Source organism: Zophobas morio, unplaced genomic scaffold, assembly GCF_036711695.1.
Source record: "Zophobas morio isolate AGI-343-1 ecotype UQ-CSIRO unplaced genomic scaffold, CSIRO_AGI_Zmor_V1 ptg000005l, whole genome shotgun sequence".
Taxonomy (NCBI): Eukaryota; Metazoa; Arthropoda; class Insecta; order Coleoptera; family Tenebrionidae; genus Zophobas; species Zophobas morio.
In genome coordinates, this window is record NW_026972110.1 from 12,660,268 (window position 1) to 12,682,540 (window position 22,273).

A 22,273-nucleotide genomic window follows, 5' to 3' on the forward strand; every position below is an offset into this window, starting at 1 on the left:
AATAAAATATATTACCCCAGATATTAATTTTTTAAAACCTCCTCTATTAGTAAACATAAGTTAAATAGCGATTTCTCATGTTCAAGAACCGTATCATATTTATGGACTTACAAATTTTAAGATTATATTTATGAGGATGATCAGACTAATTCTAATGTCACCGGTTTGCTGTCTATGTTCTAAAAGAAAACAAAATTCTGGGAAAATCAGTCCAGTAGTTTTGAAAATTATGTATCAACAGACAGAACCGAATGACCTATTTTTTTATTATTTATTACTTCTTGTATACACCACTTAGTAATCGAAAAATATAGTTTTAAAGTATGTATTATATTTGTACTTACATAAAAAATATATAAATAATTTGAACCCACACCGTTCCAAAATATTTCTGAAACTTCAAGCTTCTATTCACATTATATAGAACATAATACATATATGTATTTCATTTGTGTATCAAGTGCATTTAGCCTTACCCACTCTTTTACGCAGCCAACTCTAATTCCATTTTTTTTTCAGACATCCAATAGGTGAATTACAAAATTTGAAAATGTTTGCCAGTTTGTCATATACAATAATTATTGTAATTAAATTAAACGAATAGCAAAAACATTATTAATAAAAGTATATAAAAAATAGATCAAAAAATATAGTCGCCGGGACCTATATTGTCTCACACCATTACTTAATATTGAGCAACATTATCGCAACTACAATTCGCTCACAACAATGTAAGTCCGTGTTATTATTTTAAATTACTGCCAATGTCAGTTAAGGTTAATCGATTGCTGATCCCATCAGAATTCATTACAATAATTGAAAACTGAGAACATCGTATTAAAATAAATTTTTGTCATCAATACGCCTTTCTGACGTAACTACAAGAAACTCTGCCCATCATTACTTCAGAAAAATCACCATATAACAACACACCCACGTAAAACATGACGATATCAAACCTGTGGGCATCAGCAAGGGCAAATAAAACGCTTGCAACCTGAAATTCAGATATATTGATGCTTGTAGGCCTTTTTTTTCTCTTTATCTGTAGATATGCGGAACGGCTGTAATGTCGTGAAATCCACACACATTCATCGATTTCTCAGAATGGTAGACATATGCTTGGTTTATGGTGATTGTAATAGTATACATTACGATATTACACCACGTAGTGTATAATAAATGTTGCATAGTTCTCATAGTGCTTTAAATTGTTTCGGGTTTATTCATAACAGACTGCATAAATCTGGTACAGCAAAATGTACTCACTGGATTTAATTAAAACGAAAAAAGTTATTTATGAATGAAGGATGGCAGCAGCGCAAATGGATGTAAAGTACGTTGGACTGAAAATTTTCGTAATGGATGAATGCACAAATATTTACACATGAAATTTTATTAAAACTGTGTAAAAAATTAACAATTAAAAAGTAACGGTTGGCTTCTTCAAGTTCAGTATTTAATTTAGCACGAAATAAAATACTTTCTCATTTGTTAATTACAGAGCAGACTGAAGTTTGCATCCTTGAAGACCCGAAAAAGTCTTAAGGCTTATCTGGATCTCACAAGTATTTTTATAGCTTTAAAAAGATTGACATTTACCATAACAATGGAACATTTATTCTGAAAACGGCGCCACAGTGGGTGGTTTGTTTAAGAAAAGGTGTAAAAATCAACAAAGAATTGACTGCTGCGTAACAATGGCGGTTAACTAATGTGAAAGCATTATCGAACAGTACGACATCAATTGATAAGAACAAGAAAATCATTCTTGTAAAAGTTTTAATAATAAACGTTGTAAATAAAAAAAATCTGTAAAAACGTACATACACAGCGACAATAAAATGCAAACTAAGTCAGATAAAGGTTTCAATTCTCAGGGCTTTGATCTCTTTACTTACCGTCACATGGCAGATGCAGTTAACATTTTTATTAGGTATGCATATTTGTGATATCTCAAGTATACGAACAATGCGGAGGACTAAGTCATGGCAAAGTTGCAACGTTAGTACTAAGACTGATAGTATTAAACTGAAATATTTAAAATATTTTGTGCAGAGACTTACAATATTTTCCATATAACGTCGTTATTTGTTTTAACCTATTAAAAACTGGTCACTTTTAATGCAAAAACACTGTTATTAGTATTAAAACGAATCCTGTTTTAGGACAACACTGTTTCGTAATTACCTTGAGCAAACTTTATAGCACTAGTTTTTGTGAATTGTGAAAGTGTGAAAATAAATTTAAAACATTGCATTTTTTTAAATGAAAGTTACGTGAAAAGAGATCTACATTTAAAATGTGAAATGTGACAATTTAGTGATAGTAAGAAATCTTCAATTTTTTTTATTCTTTTGAAAATATTCAATTTTTGGCCCTTTTTGATGAGCACAATTCCAAAAAGTTTTTGTACAGAAAGCCAAGTTCATGTTGAGATATTAGTAAAATAATATACTGAATAACGTGTCTAGCAACAATTAGAATTACTACACGTTCATTAAAGTTCATATCTAAGGAGATGTTGGGAGATGGAAGTTAATAAATCCCATCTTTTTTACGATGTAAATCTATTCTCTGCATACATGAACATTTTCATGTACGTGGTGATATTACTAGATGATAAATAAAACATTTTCTGCATAAAAATTCTAAATGAGTTGTACAGGTGGTGAGTTTTTTGTTTGAATTGTGTCGCGATCGCTGAAGGGGTAATGAATTCAGTGAAAATATAAAAAAGTTGAACTGTGTTATGGCAATTAACAGTCACACGGTAGTAGTGATAATTGAAAAAGTATGACATTTCCCGATTCGTGAAATTAACCCTTTATTTTATTCACACATTCGCAAACTAATACATTTTTAATTTACTTTTGTAACCGGTGATCAAAAAGTTTCCAGATGGGGGTGACTATGGAAATATTTTTCTTTTTTTTAATAAACCGTATGTATTAATTACAATAAGGTTATGTTTGTTTTTCGATTCATGAATGGTGGGTAAAACAATATTTTGTATTTATGATGACTGATTAGCTAGAAAAGTAATAATTCATTCTCGAAAAATAGCAGATATATTATACTTATGTAAGTAAAGATACGAATGAAGACCTAAGTTAAGTATATGGAGCTTTGAGCACCTCTAAGAGTATTGTGTTTTTGGAGAGTCACATACAACTTACTATAATTATTTTTTCAATGAACACCCTAAATATTTTTACTGATTCACTTCATAGGCCTTCTTATAGTCGTATTGTCTTTTTAAAAAACAGAGTATAATATTTTAGAATTTTTTATAAACGCCCTGTATACTCACTAAATTTAACATAGATATACAAAAAAATCCTAATTTATACTGCTCAAAAAGTTATTAATTAATGCGATATCGAAAAGCGCGTACTTCCTGAGTCACCCTATATACACATATTTGTGATTCAATCATTATTTCGAGACAATGGATTTTTGGTGGCGGAAGCAGGACTATTAAAAATGCCGAAGTGATGTGGCTATTCTAACATTGGTTTATGTAGCGTGCCTCACTCAAGACTTCCTTCCCCTTTTCGTAACTTTTTTATGGCGATAATTTTAAATTATGATATTATTAAATTTCCGGATGTCAAAGAAACTATTTTTAAAGCGTATTTTTTTAAACTTTATTAGACTAATTAGTTTTAAAAATATTATTTTTAGGCCATACTAGCCGAATATTAATATTATAACCGTCCTGGATTTTCCTTTCCGAAAGATAATTAAAAATATAAATACACATATCGGTCAAATTAATGGCCACTAGGTATCAGAAAACGAGAATTTAATACCTACTAAAATAAAGCAAACAATATTTCTTTTAATGCTAAAAAATTAACTTTTTAATGATATGGAAATTCAAAAACTTATTAGTGAACAAAATTATTTCAGCGTATTATTTGTGAAATTTTTGTAGCATTAATTTTTAATTATACTACTTAGTTTATAATGACAATAAATTCGCTCTGTGTATTTAAGCAGTTTAATTATTCATACGAGATTATATCAGCGTGTTTTGGGAAAAACAGTGGTCACTATTCTAAGATGATGACAAAAAGAAATGCTTATCTAAACGGTCCCAAACATAAAAGAAGCTGTTTTGTGAAACGCCCACATTCTGGATTAATACAAGCACAATTCTTTGCCAACTGCCTTAATTAATCTAAAAGAAAAAATAATTTGCCAAAAAAGCTTAACAAACATTTAATTTACTGGGAATATTATAACCTCGATTAGCAAGGTTCAAACAGGGGCGTCGTTATGGGAGGGTATGGGAGCTTAACCCCCAAAATTCAAAACTCATCAAAAGCTGGCAAATTGATAAATAGTTGGTAAACCATTCGACAATACTTTTTTTGTCATGAAAAAATGAAAAATACAGCGTGATCAATAAATACTGTTTAAGTTGGAAGTGGAATTAACCAATTCTGGGAAATGTTTCTTGCGCTGCTATTACCTATCCTGCTTCAAGTGGTTGTCGCTATGTCATTTTTAAACTCTTAAGAAAGTTAGGTTATAAGGTAGTGTCAAATTTTAACAATAACCCAAAATAAATTATTAATAAATAATTTTCATTCAAGTTAATTAAATGTCACTGTCAATAACGTCAATTTTCCAACAGGAAGTAATTTGGGGGACAGTTCTGCCAATTTCAAGCAAATTTGTTGATACCAACTGAAACAATAATTGTTGATCATGTCGTATCAAGCATAAAATCAAGTTATTAACTGAACAGTTAGAAACGCCAAAATTGGATGTAGTTGATACCAGACAAGTCTCAGAAACTAATTTAAACGTAGACGAACCTAAAATGTCTTAACCCTTAAAATAAAAATTAAACAAATTAAACTATAAATATTTTCACAGAGCTCATTGTAGGTCCATGTTAGACACTTTCACATTATCAATTACAAAATATCACTTTAACTGTCAACGACTGACTGGAAAAAGTTGATTGATCCAACAGCCAGCGCAGCACTTTAATAAATAACTCCTTAGGCCGAAATGTTATATCAAATCCACATTATATGTGTCTCTTGTGTCATTCTGTTTTGACACTTAAATATAGACAAAATTTTGTCAAATCAAGTGTGAGCTATTGTTGCAATTTCTTTAACTGTTCAAAAAGACATGATGTTGGCATATTGCAGTGAAAATTTGAAATATTGTTTGACAACTGCTACACAAGAAAGTCGATGAAAGACATAATGATTGTGTCAGTTAAATTTCAAGTATGTACTTTTAAAAAATGTATTTTCTTCAGCCATTTTGTAGTACCTAACTGTAGTTTTTTCGGTTGCCATAAGTGAGAGGTTTAGCTCACTAAATTTTGTAAGAATCAAATACATACGACGTTGGACGTTGATAGTGCAAAATATATAATGTCATCCGTCAAAAAAGATTTGACAGATTTAATGAAGCTAGTGCGTCAATATTTTAAAACAAAATATTTTTGACAGTTTTAAGTTATGTAATTAATGTAGATATAACAAACATTTTTACCAAATATATAAATATAAAAAATAAAACAGCTCTCGCTACGCCTCTGGGTTCAAAGTCCATGATAATTAACTTGTTGTGAGATTTTCTAAATTAATGTGATACGTGTTTGTGTACACAAGTGTGTACAGTTTACGAATTAATTCATTTTTATGCTCTTTACTTTCCCAGCGTAAGCTAAGGAAGTAATCGAACCTCGGACGAATGGCCACTTTTATGTTTTCTCGACGTTTCATGACCCCTACAGTACGAAAAAAGTAGTTTCCCGTTTCTGTCTATCTGTCTGTCTGGTGTCGGTATCCATTTTTATTAGGGACGTAATCTCCGAAACTGCTGGACCGATTATTGTCAAATTTTGTATGCATATTAGAAATATCATTTAGATGGTTAAATGCTAACCAAAATTTGACTGATCATCCCCACAAACAATTTGAAGACATTATTTTAATGAATTGTATCTTAAAATGATTTGCATGTTACACAAAAATATACTCCTCTACTTACAGTGTACGAATTCGCTTAGAGTTTTTCCGCTAAACGTTCAAATTTTCGTAAAAATATTGGCAGGTATAATAACGTTTTATTCCCAACACGGTTTTTTGCATTGATATAACGCTGTGACTACTTTTCTTTGATGTTGATGACGTCATCACAAATTTTTTATTGATCAAATTATCCCATTTTCCTGAAAATGTGAAGAATAGGAGGCACGTCTTTATATACTAATAATAAAATAAGAATTATAATATTCAGAACATTTGTAGTTTAATTAATAATTTTAGTCCTCTGTTTTGCGCAGACAAACTCATTCAAATGAAACTAATTTCTACATGACATTGTTTCGATGTATAAACATAAATAAACACTTAAGCTTCTGATTGCTATTACCTAGTGCTGAATGACAATGGGTGTTATTTATGCCTCTGGTTTTTACTTTACAGCGGTTATCACAAAACTAAAATCGTAAAATCAAATTTTATAATTTTTTTAACGAGCTGGATTTGTCGGATTATACTTATAGCCTTCGACCAATTTTTTATTAATCAAATTAAGAACCTCGTGTTCTAGAAAATGTGAGAATACCCACGTCTTTATTTAATCATGGTCATAATCATATTCAAAACATTTTGTTCCATTGTGGTTTAATCAATAATTACAGTCTTCTTTTTTGAGGAGACAACTCATTCAAATTAAACAAATTTCTACGTGACATTCTTTCGATGTATAAACATGAACAATCGAAGTTAAGCATGCACACTGATGATAATACGTGGAATTTTTTTATAAATTTATAAATTTTTAGTTTGAATTTATCTTGTGTTAAACATTTCAGAAAATTACATACCAACCTTTTAGCAAACAGCTTATTACCACACCTAGGTGTGTCACGACAGAGTTTGAAGACAAAATAACTTAGAAAAAATTATGAAAAACTATTGGAAAATCCCTTTCCAAGATTCAAATTTCTCATATTTCGTGCGAAAATCATCAAGGTTCCAACACCGTATATGTAGTGTTATTATAGTATCTTATATATCTTGGTTTACATGGCTTTATAAGGTTAAAGTATAAACGTTTATAAAAGAAAAACTAAAAAGGAATTTTTAATTATGCACGAAAATGGTGAGTGTGACGTTTCAGTTGTTTATTAAACTTTTAAAATTAAATATTTTCTGCTAAAAACGAATGTAAGTAGCAACTTTTTGTTCACAATAGTGACAATATTGATACAGGGAGGTGGTGTAATACCTATTGCAGCTGTTCTATGTTGTGTATTCAAACAATACACATAGAAATTTTTTGTCGCATGTCTGTTTATCGGAGTCTAGACCATAACACTTTACAATGTTTTTAAACGGAGTGGTTATTATCCGGTTTTAGTAAAAACAATGTCAAAATGTGAAAATTCACACTATTTTAACTTTGATACTTTTTTATGTCGCTGTACATACAGTTTTTCTACCGCCACCTTATCAATTAGACCAGTTTATTATACCTAAATTGTCACCAGTATGTAAATAAATCAATAAAAGCTACCACATCAACTAACTGACATGTGACTGACGTCCTAAATGAACCAGGAAATGCTACCATTCCTCGCTGCCGCCTTCCAATTGTTCGCCACTACCCTCCACATGTCCAGCACATAGGCGGGCCAGAAAAATCGTCTTCCGGTCTCCGCCAGAACCCGAAAGAAACTGAACATTTTATTCTTGTAACATTATACTTCCTCCGCCTAAAACAGTCCCATTTCAACATCAAGTCGCATCTTAATCCTGCCATGTATCTAACTGCATCTCGTTTCTTAAACAGACCGCGACTCGGTCACATTACGTGAGCAAAATCTCTATATCTCGTGTGTTGGCGGCGGGCGGCGGTTTGTTTATAATAAACATCACACAGTTGTGGGTGGTCAACTTGTCGCGCTTGAGATCCTTCAAAGATTTGCATTTAGTCGAATGTCGAATGCGTTGTGACATCGGCGGTAATGCAGGTTTTGAATGGTTCTTACTTATCTAATCGCAATTTTTTAAATAACAGAAGTGAAGTGCGCAGTTGGTGAGGGTGCAACCAGGAAAAGTGGGATAATATGCTGGAGTGAAAAAAGGTGTTTAGTGATTGTGTTGATGGACTGGAAATATGGGGAAGTCGGCCAGCAAACTGAAAAAACGGAAGGATTCCAGTATGTATTTATTCTTGGCGTGTCTTAATTAATTAATAGTGATGTTGGCGGGTAATTATCTGAAGAATTCATCGGCACAGACAGAATCATTAAGAAATATTGTGTAGATCGACACGTGATTATGTCAAGCACTTGAATGTTCGATGACGATCAATGAAATAGTGCCTAGGGCTCGGGGTGTTTCTCAATCTCTTGGTCGCCGACTTTTGACGAGTGGGCAGACTTTTCTTAACGTAATTTTTGCTACTAAGGTATAATTTTTGAAACGGGAAATCCAAAAATAATTTTTTGATTATAACTCTGAATATAATAACCATTTCAAACTTTGGCCGATTATTTACATATAATTATAGATCTTTTGGCAAACCGTGGTTGAATTTTAATAACTAGTTTTTACTCAATTTTTTTTGAAGAAACACGTTTTATTGCTACTGAAATCACAAGTCGATCAATAAAATTCGGTGTAAACTTCCTTTTTATGTTGTTTAAATTAGAAGTAATCGAACACAATTTTGTAAATTTTGTCGAAAAAAGTGAATGAAAAATAAATTCCATCCTTACAAACAGGTGCTCAAGTTATAAAAGTTCGATGGAATGTTGCTAAAAGGTGTAAGGTGTAAAGTTGGTCATAATGTAGCAAAATTTGATTGAAGTGGTTGAGGCGTTTCTTTTAAAAATTCTTACTAATTTCACGTTTTCTTACCAGTCGAGATTTTGACATATAATTATGTGTCAGTCTGTATATAAAAGAATCAAGGATAAAACCTCTCTATAATTTGATAAACTTTACAAACACCGGCAATTGATATTTAAATAACGAATGACGTGTTGTGGATTTTTTTAATATTATCGTTTATCAACTTACTGGTGAGAATAAATATTTTGATTTGAATATGTATTCTGCATTCATAATCTATTTTTGAAATAATCCAAAAAGCAAATATTTGTCGCAAAAAAATTATAAAATATTTTTTGGAATGATGAACGATGAATAAGTGTTAGTTAATTTAATACAGTTTCTGAATTAATGTTATTGTTAAAGTTTGTTTAACTTAATAAAACTCCAACATGTTGATACAACGGGGTGACATTAGAACATACATAAATACATAAAGATTAAAATAAAATCTAACAGATTTTATTTAATGTGATTTTAAGATAATAGCATCAAATTTTTGGGGAAATGAAACACAAATTGTGAGCCCATAATAATGTAAAATATAGCTAAAATTTTGGTCCGATGATTTCTAGGATTATTTATTTTTCGTTTTACAATTTTTCGTTTAGATTTGAATTTTACAGTTTTTCAATTTTTTATTTTCTTTTTGTTTCTTCAATTTTACGATATGTAACTCTTCCGAGTTTTCACTTTAAACATTTTCAGTTTTTCGATTTTCCAACTTTTGGATGTGCGGTTTTTCGATTTGCACTCTCAAGAGTTTTCAATTTTTAATTTTTCAATTTTTCGTATATTTAATTATTGTTCGGATTTCAATTTTTCGTTTCGGTTTTTCATTTTCGATGTTCTGGGGTGGGATTTTGTTTCTATAACGATAAAATATCGGTACCGATAAAATGTGGTCGTCTTTTTCTTTTGCATCTGAAATTTATATTTTCGTTCTTGTCATTTATCACTTCGTATCGTATCAGTAGAAACAAAATCCCACCCCTGATCTTATAATTTTCCTTTTGTTCAATGTGAGATTTTTCAGCTTTAGATTTTTTAGTTTCTCCATCTTTTAGTTTCTCATTTCTTTAATTTTTTATTTGCAGTTTTTCTAGTTCTTATTCTAAATATATAATAATGGCTAATTACAATTTTTTAAAATTTCCACCTTTTCAATTTTTCAATTTTTAATTTTTCAAGTTCTCGATATTTAATTTTTTAATTTTTCAATCTGTCAGTATTGCAGTTTCTCAACATTACAATTTTACAATTTTTGGTTTTTTCAAATTTTCAATTTGATTCGTTTTTCCTTCATTCCAATTTATCGATTCACCAAGTTTCTAGATTTCTAGTTTTTCTTCGTTTCTTCAGTTCTTCGGTTTGTAAATTTTCAAGACTGGAAATCGAGAACTTCAAAAATTGAAAAATCGAAAGAAATTGAGAAAGTTAAAAATTGAAAAAATGGCTAATCGAAAAAACGAAATACGTATTGTAAAATCAAAATATTGAAAAATAACGAACTTGGAATATCGGATAATTGGAAATCCAAAAATTGCAAAATTGAAAAATTTAAAAATTGGAAAATCGAAGAATAAAAAAATCTAGGATTGAAATTTGAAAAACTGAATAAACAAGAAATTATAAAATCAAAAGAAACATTGAAAAAATAAAGGAAAAGAAAAAACCCAAAAATCTGGAAAATGAAAAATTACAAATCGAAGAATTAAAGAAACAAAAAATTGTGATCCCAAAAAATGTTTCAAAAACTTGTAAGATTTAATTTAGTTAATTTTATTTTTTTATGATAACCCTTATAAGTTATAATTAAGATATGTGTGCAAAATTTTGAGATGTCGTCATCAATTTTTTGGGAGAAAGTAAACAAGTAAATTTTGATTAATAATTTACTATGATTACGATAAACTTAAAAGGTTTGCAAGATTTTAGAGCATTCGATTTTGAAGTTTCAAATAATAATAATAATAATTTTTTTTGAAGTTTATTTTAATCGTAGGTTTCACCAATTCCTACAATAAAATTCAGTTTACATCTCAGAGTAAATTAAATAAGCCAATGAATTTAAAAAGCGGAGGTGGGTGGGGTTAGTTTTACCTCTTTTTGTCTGGATTTCGCGATTATCAATAAAAATTCCACTTTTCGTCCAATAAAATGAATGATCAAAAAGACAACGAGGTGGGTGGGTGGGGTAATTTTGAAGTTTTTCTTTAATCGTAGATTTTACCACTTGCCAAAATAAAATCCAATTTTCATCTCAGAGTAAATTAAACAAGCCAATGAAATTAGAAAACGGAGGTGGTGGGGTTAGTTTTAGCTTTTTTGTCTGAATTGCACGATTTAAATATCAACATAAATTCCACTTTTAATCCAATAAAATCAGTGAGCAAAATGAAAACCAAATTCCCCAAAATTTAAAAAAAACATCTTTTATTTAAAAATAAAAAATGAGTTGCGAAGTAAAAATAATAATAATACCTATAACATACGCATACTGTGTTTCAGCTTTTGTGGTGTATTTTTTCTCTGGTTAATTATAATTAAAATTTACTAAATTTCATGCGGTGTTGTATCAACAAAAACTTAGTTGAGGTCACTGACCCAAAACATGTACATAAAATGTTTAAATAAATACGCTAGTTAATCTGAACATAACTCTTCTTTATGAGAAAGAATAAAAAATAAATCTTTTGGCCTTATGCGGAATGTTAATTATTTTCCCCATAAACGAAGTTTTTGTTTCTTCTAAAGCTTTCCACTCGAAAATGTTGTGAATTATTTAATATTTCACAATTTAGTTCAATGCCGTGGGACTAACATGAAAACGACGACCCATTACCCATGAGCTTTAACACGCTACTGAATTAAAAATTACATTTAAGACGAGTACCACTTATATCATGATAATAAAAAAGGTTCGCTGTTTCCACTTTAACAATATTTTTTTTAATCTGATAATGCGACACCAGACAGTTTGACGCTACACACCAAATTTAAATTTAATATACGGTTATCTAAAACTTTATTTTACTAACATGATTTCATTTATCATAAAAAGCTTTAATGATCGATGAGACTGGCAAACGTTCAACGCACTTAACTCGAGTTTTGTTATTAATGGTCTCCAAAGTGTTGTTTCCACCTTCTTTATTTTCAAAAACAGGTTGCAGTTTTGTTTTTTGGTAACTAACCATATTACCTGAGTGGTGTCGCTATTTTTAGAACTTCACCATTTTTTGCGAGCTCTTAAAACAATAAATGTAAGTTATGAGTAATAAAATTTGTAATTTGTCTATACTGACTTGTATTGAAATAGATTATATGCATTCTTCTGCTAGTTTATTGACTAATCCCCACATCCTGTAGCGCATTCTGATTCGATGTAAAAAATTTAAGTAATTTTAAATCTGCTTTAGAGCAGAAGTATAATATAAGACTTATGGAAGCTGCGGTAAAGTTAATGAGATTCGAATCATTTTACGTCATAGTCTAATGAGGTATATGATAATGTACTTGTTGGAGCTATTCAAATTACCTACTGGAAAAAAGTAGTAACTATTAACCACATGTTCGGGTAAACATCTTAATATCTACTAGTTAATTAGTTTTTTTGAAAAACTGGAGTTCAGTTACCTTCGATACATTACATACTTGATCACTTTTGAAGTACTAGGTTATTATTTATTTTTTTTTTTAAACGAAAAATTTTCTATAGAATAACAACCTAAATTTTAAAAGAAAAACAAAAAAAATTGTCATGAATTCTAAAAACACCATCACCAAATAAAACGTTTAATGCAAAATTCCGACCTTAGCGGCTTCTTCTTCTGCTACCATTTAGCGAGACCTCTCTTCTTCAACTAGGAACCCACTGCAACAAAAAATCATAATTATGATTTTTATCTAAATAAAAACAACATAGGAATATATCAGAATTTAAATAAAATTTATGGACACTGATTTTTAACAACGTGGTAGATCAACATTGCAAAACTAGATTTAAAAAATAGACAATCTCACACGACGACGACTTATTTAACAAAATTTCGAGATATCGTCGTCACATTCTTGATGGAGATTAACAGACAAATTTGGATTACCGTTTTATCATCCACTCGTTATGTCTAATACTTTAACGATATTACTTATCTAATAAAATCATGAACAGACTACAGATAGGCCGCAGACAGACAGATACACAAGCAAATGGAAACAGAAGACCGACTTTTTCAAATACTAGGAGCTATGAAACATCTATGCTAGGGAAATAAAAATGCATCGACAACCGTATGTAATAATAATAATTGCAGTTGTGCACATAAACAAAGAAAAACAAGCTGAGTCATTTTGTATACTTTGGTGTTTTTTGCTGCTCAGGCAACGCCCTGTAATATGATACGAATTAAAATTGAATTTCATTTTTAAAACATCAACATTCGCAGACAATATTCCAGATAACTGTGAAGTCAAACGGATAATTTTACCTGACGAGGTTTAATGGGAATTAATTTCAACTTCGCATTACATTTATATCGATCAAAGTTAGAAATTAATAAACAACTAACTACGCTACAGAGAACAATAAACAAACAAGTAAGAGTTAATAGCAACATTTACCCTTTAAATCCGGATTTCCTTTCCTTCCGCGCCGACCCTTGAGGGCACCTCACTTCACCTTTTACTTTAGCACTAAAATAAATTATTTTTAACAAAAGTAACCCATTTTAATGAACCAGTTCGCGGACCGAACACACACCGATCAAAGTCAAAAATGTACTGTGCTAAAACGCATTTGCCTCTTTGCATAACGCAAAGTAACAAAAAGTTCTCACTTCGCTTCTTATCAGAGATTTTTTGTGGAATTTTAGTCGAAGCAAATTGGCGCAACAAGACGTTTATTTAAAATATTCAGAACAGTCTGCTACAATTAAATCTAGGTGAATTTTCAAACGGCAAAATAGGGCACTTCTAATTCACATATTCATAATGTTTAAGTATATATTACCAACTGAAAAAAGTGTTTACGAAAACATTATTAACTTAGACAAAACTTAACATAGAAACATGATTTTAAAAAATTGGTGGAAGGCTATTTCGACAGAACTTCCCTCGCCCCTTAAAGTATAATCTCTGTAACGTAAAAACCAGCGGTATAAATAACACTTAACTAACGGGATAAAATGTCGTTCAGCACTAGGTAAAAGCAATCTGAAACTTTTATTTATGTTTATATCTCGAAAGAATGTCACGTAGAAATTAGTTTGATTTGGATGAGTTTGTCTTCTCCAAACAAACCAAAATTATTAAGTAAACCACAATCGAATAAAATGTTTTGAATATTACAATTCTTATTTTATCATTATTATTTTATAAAGGCGTGCGTATTCTCACATTTTCGGGAAAATGGGGTGACTCGTTCTTAATTTGACCAATAAAAAATTTGTTATGACGTCATAAACTTAGATAATACACAATACGAAAGAAAAAGAGAAAAAAAAGGAAAGAAACTTATATCTTAGTTTATGTTTTTGCAAAAAATTGGACGATTTTGGAAAACTTCAAAGCGGATTCATACACCACACTTATAGGAGTAAATTCTTGTTACAGTTAAATCAAATCACCAGACAAAGAGACAGACAGACGGAAACGGGAGACTACTTTTTTCGTACTGTGGGGGTCATGAAACGTCCAGAAAATATAAAAGTGGCCATTCGTCGGATGGACTCGATTACTAAACTTCCTTAGCTTACGCTCGGGAAGTAAAAACATATTTAAGTAGTATACTGACAATATTTGGGCAAATTAATAGTTTTATTTGCAAAACCTTGCAGATTAAAAGTCTTGATATATGGTTTCCTGTTATCCTGAATTAGTTATCACCTCACATTGTTGTTATTTGTTCTGTTATCCTGAATTCACTAATCCCGAATTTGATTTTCTACGTCATGTCGTACTCTACGTCAATGATTTGATATAACTGGAGTCGGTGTAAGAATTTTCGAAATAATAAAAAAAAATCAGTATAATAAACGGAAAGCTATGGTTTTTTAAGCTATTGCAATCTTGAAAAAAATATAGCATAACATCATGCCATAACACAATCTCGATCTAGCTGCACTTGGAAAATCCGTTGCTATAAGTAGACCCTGTAATGTGTTGGTAGAGAGAAGTTTACAAAGCCGATGTAAACACAGATATAAAAGATATAATATAAAGTTGTTTAATGTTTATATAATATATCTTTAAACAGAAAATAATTAATACCTTTATTATAATTATTATTATCAGTATACATTATTGATTTGTATTTTTGTCAAAATTTTGACCGAAAATTTGTATTAATTATTCTTTAACCCATCAACACTGGCATCTGTATTAACCCTTCTCTAAAACTTTACTCTCTGTCAGAATTTGAGTGAACATGTTAAAATTTCCTATTATTGATTTTTAAAACAGTTACCAACTAACTTATCAGTTCATCACCATCTATTATGTGCAACTTTCCTTTGTCAAAAATAATATAGTAATTTATATTCATTTATAGCCCGCAACACATGTGCACAGAGCTGACATAGAACCATATGATTTAATATTTACGTCACAATATCGAAAGAAATGAGTATGCACATGTTCCAATATACAAGATGTAACGTTGCATTTTATTCATCAATCACACTTCAGCCTCCGTGTTCTTACATTGTAAATGATGACAATGGATGTATTTTGTGCAAAGGTCCTGTATGTTTTTTAAAAGCGCACACTATTTGTCAGATTTTTATTTATAGCAGAGCTTCGATTGTTAATAGATATGAATACAAGCGCACCATTAAATTAGACATTGAATTATTTGTATATTTTTAGATACTAACCTTTAACAAAACACTAATTGACTGCGGCTTTTGCATGATTGATGTTAATATCCATCAGTGTTGTTCTAAACATTTGTCATGCTAGTAAGTAATAACATGAATATGTGATTTATCATTGTACAGTTTTTTAACGTGCTTTAGTCTGCTATTACTTATTACAGAGAAGCTGATACCACTGGGAAGGAGAGCACTATTATGTAATAGTTTTACAATAGCTTATTTTAAAAATTATATAATTTGATTTTGCTGACCGATTATTGTCGAATTTTATATGTATGTTACGAATATCGTGTAAATGGTAAAGCTAACCAACATTTTTCTAGGCATCCCCACCAACCATTTGATGACGTCACCTCAAAATATTGCTTTGTAAAGGCTATTCAAATTTAATATAGCTTATTTTAAGGAAGTATAAAGTTATGTTTGTGCAGTTTACATTTTTTAGAGTTGCTTACAAAGATATTTAAAATAAAGCTATCGACTGATTTATTTATTCAGAAAAGTTACTAAATAATTTTTTATTAACAATGGACCCACGTTTATTGGTTATGCATCACAGACCAGGAAAATTATGCTTATAAATTGCAGCTGGTTTTACTACGCTACCTACATGACCAAATAATCTTATCTTTGACAGAGCGTTATCAAAAAGTGATATCAAAATAAATCAATAAAATATGTTGTTGGTATTTACTATAAAATATCCAAAATTATGTGTATTTTAGTGAAACAATTTTTAAGGCTAGTTTTGCGCCATCACTAGTAAAATTAATTAATCCTTTCACTTAGCGGGGGGTAACAACAGTTAACTCAGCAGTTTTTCTTCTAGAGATATAACGAGATTTCATCAAGTAACAACTTCATTGTGTACGGCAATAAAAATGATGTGTAATATTCATTTATTTGATAAATGAGGTCTGTTTTAACAGTGTAAAGACGTGCTATAAATTCCGAGACTGACCCAAAATTCTTGTGATTTATTATACACATAATTTATAGTTAGTTGAAATTAGTAAGAAAATTGGAATTGTGTGTGTATTTTCGTACCTTATAAGATTAGATAAAAAAAGTCGTATTCACATTGATAAGTAACTCCGAAATATTTATTCTAAAAATACAATGAAAATATTTAAACAAATAAATAATTACAAAACGCGGTATCTAATGTCTTCATGAATCATGCAAATGTCTGCATGAACTTTTCATGATAAGACTCATGATTCATTAAAACATGTGTTCACGCTTTGTAGTACGAAAACGTAGTAATCTTTTTCTTGTTAAAAATATACACATGTTTAAATATTTGCATTTTTACTAACGCTTTATTTAGAACTGTACTGACATATTATTACTACTTAAGAATAATATGGTGATCAGGACATTACAGAAATAACAAATTTTATCAGTTGTAGAGTATATGTATGTATTATAATATTATGCAACATTAACTTTACTAATAGCAATTTCTTTATTAAACCTTATCAGTTGGAAAGTTTAACCATCAGATTATAAAGAAATGTACGATTATTCAAAGAAAGAACTTTAGTGCCACGACAATGTGATAACGATATCGTCAGATTCAGTCGCAATTTAATCGAGTTTGATATGTGATATAAAATTGCAACAAGTAGCAGTTTCTACAGTCCCTATATTAACTTAAAAAATATGAAATTTTTGTCTAAACCGAAAATGCAAAGTAAGTAACAGCCAGTTCCAGTTTTATAAACACTTATCCAATCGGAATAAATATTGCACAAAGTCTATATGAACATCCACCGCTCCCATTTACAATATTTATAAAAGACGCTTTAGTTTAGTACAATTTCCTGCGATAATCTACAATTCACCTTTATTTTGCAGACTTATCTTGGACCAAGTTCGGTTCCCTTCCGCTGAGGTCGAAATCTCGCATCAACAAAGCTAACATTGCCAACAACACTATTTCCTCTTCCGACAATAAAAACACGAAGCACATAGATGTGAAGCAGTGGTTAAAATCGATGGATCTCCAACAGTATGACAACCTATTTCAGAAATTTAACGGCGTCGAGGATTTGCTGGAATTTTCGGAGGCCGATCTCAAGGATCTGGGAGTCAAGATATCGTCGCATCGAGCGACCATTATTAGCAATTTAACCATTTTGAGGGCGAAATATCATGGTAAGATATATTAGAACAACCGAAACATAATTCCATTGCATCAGCTGGCAAAACATATTGAGACGGAAGTAGGATGAAATTAAAATTGGCAATGATGTAACTGTAACGGATGCATATTTAAGTTTCAAATATGGCAGCTGAAATTGTTTTGTAGAAGTTTTATCTAAAATTGATGATCAAATTTTAATACAGATTTATTTTCCAACAGGAAATTTTAGAAGAACACCTTCAGTTCGGCACAGTGTCGCAGTCGATAAAACCAGGACCATCGAGGAAAACGAACAAATGTAAGTTTAATGACCATATCAATTTATTTAAATTGTTTCAAATAGACAGCGTTTCATTTCACTGATTTATAAAGTTCGAAATATTTCATTTCCATTGGTTCATTACTCTTGTCGCTGTATAAACTGTTCTTTTTCTATTTCTTCAATGATTTTAAAGTTTTCGAAATTTTTGTTGCGCAAAATATTTTCAACAAAAATAGACTTTGATTGAATATATGATTATTTTTATTTGACCAACTTACTCAACAGTAAAATAGTACTTCCTAGTATTACGAAACGATTTATTTTTTTCCGTTTTATATACGAGTTTGTATATACCTACTGATTATTAAGTCTGATAAGTTGATAACATAACCAACAAAAAAAGTAGATACTTTAAGTAATATTGACATATTTCTAAATACTTATAATAATCATACAAGTGAAAGTTCACTGGGAGCAACAGAAAAGTTAATAAGTAAAAATATAGAACGATTTTTTTTGAAATTTTAGTAGACAACTTTTTAAAAAGTATTTAAGGAAGTGGAGTTGATGGTTCTACTTCACAGCGCAGAGACGTTCTGTATACAACTTTAGACCCATTTTTTTATACAATAAATAAAAAAAGACATAAGAATTTAAATCGTATTGTCAGAAAAATGTAATCTCCCTACGTGATAAAATATGCATGAAAAGTGCCACTTTATCTTTTTCGTCTTTTTGATTACCCGTTACGTAACACAATGATGGACTATCTCACATTTTTCCAATTGATGAAGCATTTTTTATGCGTTAGCGTTACTGTTCCATCTCTCTGATATTGATGCGGAGACTCAAATGAACCGTAGATAAGTGCACAGATTGATTTTATTCCTTTTGCATTATTCACAAAATTCAGACCCTCTCACATAAAGTGCTGAATTAGTTAAAAATGAACAAATATAAAGAAATGACCCCAAAAAAGCCACAAAAAAAGAAATGTATTTGGTCTGAAAATTGAAAGCAAAATTGGTATGCGTCGACGCTAATGGCACAAACGAAAACACTGAATGATTTAATGTAAAATCAGATTGATTTGGGAGGGATTCTGTTCATTTTCGTGGTAATGTTGTGTCTCGTTAAACCGATAATTTCAAAAATATTGACCAAAATATTGAATGTATTTTAACTGTGACTTCCTGTCATCTTTAGGTACATTTATGTGTACGTCACTTTTTTATTTTTAACTTTTAATTATAATTTCTGCGTAATTTATAAATTTACGACCGCCATTAGGAAGTTAATACGACAGCTCGTAACATCTCCCCAAAAATGCAAAGATGAGACTTTCCAGATAAAATGAAAACCCTACTTTAAAATACCGCTTTTACATGATATTACATTTCAGAAAAAACAAGTGCACTGACTAAACTGGATAAGCTCGACCACCGCTTTAATTTAATTACCTCGCGTAACCATAAAAAAGAAGTTAATTTGCAGTTTCGTTTCATTCCGAAAAAAAGTCGAGAAAACACAAAACCGCAACTTTTTCTGTTTTATAGCAAGTGTACTAACTGGTAATTTATCATTTGCCTGTACGGTTTTCGTATGTAAGAGCAAGATCTCAATAATTGATATCCCTTGGGGTCTGGCGTGCCCGTCACAACATTATTACCCTCATCAAAAGAGAAGCAAATTAATAGATGCTCTTCATATCCCGTAATTTATTTATCGAGTTTACAACCAAATGCACTTTAAGGATGCGACGGTTTACAGATCTTCGTACTTAGTAGTACTTAATTAACTGCATCAAAAAACATAGACAAAACGAACGAAAGTTTTAGCTGAAACTGTTGGACTTAATTAATATCCTGGGCAGTACGTGATTTGTGTACACAATTATATTGTAATTAAGTGCAACGTGGTGCTTGCAAAATGAGAAAACTTCGACACCCCGTCTGTATTACGAGATGCATAATAAACAGTAGTTTGTGGAGCAGTAGAACGAAACCTGGCAACCAACTTTGCATGTGGTATCAGGATAATAAAATTCTTACTTCAAAGTTTGACGCTGAAAGTATATTTTATGTATCTTTTCGGCACAAGCAGCGGATTCACTTGAACATTAAATATTTAGGTACATTTAGTCCACGTGATACAAGTAATTGAGCAAAAATTGAGATAGGTTAAGATTTTGTCAGTGAGTTCTTGGCTAATGACTATATTACCTATGTGTATAATTCAGAAAACGGTTAAATGTAATATTTCCATACTTCCGACTGGCCACATTTTTGGTTTCTATAATTTCGAGTAAATCAGATTGAAGGTTACTGCAGATTACATTAGTGTTTAAATTTAACTAGCTGAACTACGAAATGCAATTTTGGTCCAATAATGGGTTGATATTAATTTTATTAAATTATATGCGAGTAGTTTCAGCCTATATCTTTTCCTCATAGTACCTACATATTTATTATCTTTAAGTTAAACTTAAAATAATGTACTTAAAAGTATCGAGCTTTTTTTAGAAAAGTCTAGAGATTTTTAACATTTATTTTATGACTAATTAAGGAACAAATGTTAACCATGTTTGTGTCTAAAGTTGGTTTCTTCCAAGATTTTTTTCTATCAACTAATCACTTTGAGAAAACAGTTGAGAAACTTAGTTCCAAAGTGCAACAGGTCCAGCGTAAGATATCAGATGGAAATACTGTTACATTCACTTGCCCTTGAAATATATATCTCGTTTTACATATCTTTTATTTATAAAAACAAAACAATCCACTTGTTCGAATTTTTTAAATCACAATAAGTCCCCATTCCATTTTCAGTTCAAAATGTCACGTGTTCATATTCCCCTTTAAAATTCAATGACTTCTAAAATATTTCGATCCTCTTACGTGATAAGATTTCTATCAGCATATTATCGTACTTCACTGTCAAAAAAGATTCCACAGATGATGCCGAACATATAATATGAATGCTACAAAAGGGCCTGCTGATTCCGATTAAAAAATACGAGAGATGAGAATCAGAGAATAAAAAATTATTTCTTAAACAACCATGAGAATTGCGTTCTGGTTACCATTTGAATAATTATAAGGTGGTAATGCTCTGTTTTCTCGACGTTTCGTAACCCGTGGAGTACGAAAAAATAGGTCTCTCGTTTCCGTCTATCTGTCTGTTGTTTGTCGACTTTTATTAGACAGATTATCTCCGAAACTATGACAGATTGTTGTCAGACTGTATATGTCATTTAACAATATCGTGCTGACAGATAGTAAACCACTAACTAGAATTTATCTAATCATCTCCGCCAACAATTAAATTAAACCCATTTTTTTTGTAGTAACTGCTGTTTATATTTTATAAAATAACATACTCCTGTACTTGTTGTTTATGAATCCGCCTTGATTTTCATCACAAGTACTTTACAAAAATTTTCGTGCACTAGTTCACCACAAGAGTGCCACATAGCTAATATTTGGATTACGCACATAACGAACTCCCGGTGGACGTGTGGGTTTTTTCGCGCCTTAGCCAACTTGAGCTCTGCTTGTGTTGGTTTGAATCCTGTCCTCGTCGACTTTTCTTTCTAACACACTGAATATGTTTGACTTGTTGTTGAGTTCAGGAGCGGTGGGAAGTCCTGTCTAAATAACTTTGGACTTTTTTTTTAATTTTCGCAAATTATACTGTTCTCCTTCGCGTTCTAGGCAGTTTCAGTAGTGACAAATATTCAAATATCAGTTCATCAAATTTCGAAAGTTTTGCTATGCAGTTTGAAATCCAAATTAGTTTTCAGGTTATATTTTGAAAATTAAGCGAGTTATGTAGCAGCGAGTATTCTGATTTCCCTGGGGTGTTATGCCGCAATTATTTTATATTTTGAATAAGAGACGATTTGACTGGATTTCTACACTAATGATTAATGAATATAAATTTAGTTTAGGTGGACAGAATCGCAAAAAAATCAAATTGTTTCGGCAGTCCACTTATATATTTTTTAAACACATTATTAAATAGATGTAGAGTGAATATGCGTTGGTTTTTTTTTTTTTTTTTGATTAAAGATTGTCTGCTGTAAGCATTATAGAAAACCATTTACACT

At 30.7% G+C, this 22,273-nt stretch overlaps 2 protein-coding genes across 5 annotated transcripts in view; one reads left to right on the forward strand and one right to left on the reverse strand.

Moving 5' to 3' along the window:
- LOC135122766 (uncharacterized protein DDB_G0290685-like) overlaps positions 1-12,762 on the reverse strand; it is a 252,442-nt gene extending 239,680 nt beyond the window's left edge. For both annotated transcript variants that reach the window (XM_064047185.1, XM_064047184.1), the window contains exon 1: positions 12,699-12,762. The gene's annotated coding sequence lies outside the window, so the exon portion shown is untranslated. The remainder of the gene's footprint in view (positions 1-12,698) is intronic.
- LOC135122762 (breast cancer anti-estrogen resistance protein 3 homolog) overlaps positions 1-22,273 on the forward strand; it is a 125,480-nt gene that overhangs the window by 31,446 nt on the left and 71,761 nt on the right. Inside the window, exons 2-4 of one of the 3 annotated variants that reach the window (XM_064047172.1) lie at positions 8,065-8,206; positions 17,618-17,917; positions 18,126-18,204. In XM_064047172.1, coding sequence (XP_063903242.1) covers positions 8,164-8,206; positions 17,618-17,917; positions 18,126-18,204 — 422 coding nt within the window. In that variant the 5' untranslated portion in view covers positions 8,065-8,163. Of the gene's footprint in view, positions 1-8,064; positions 8,207-17,336; positions 17,454-17,617; positions 17,918-18,125; positions 18,205-22,273 lie in introns of those variants that run through there. The other 2 variants (XM_064047173.1, XM_064047171.1) reach the window with 2 other exon arrangements.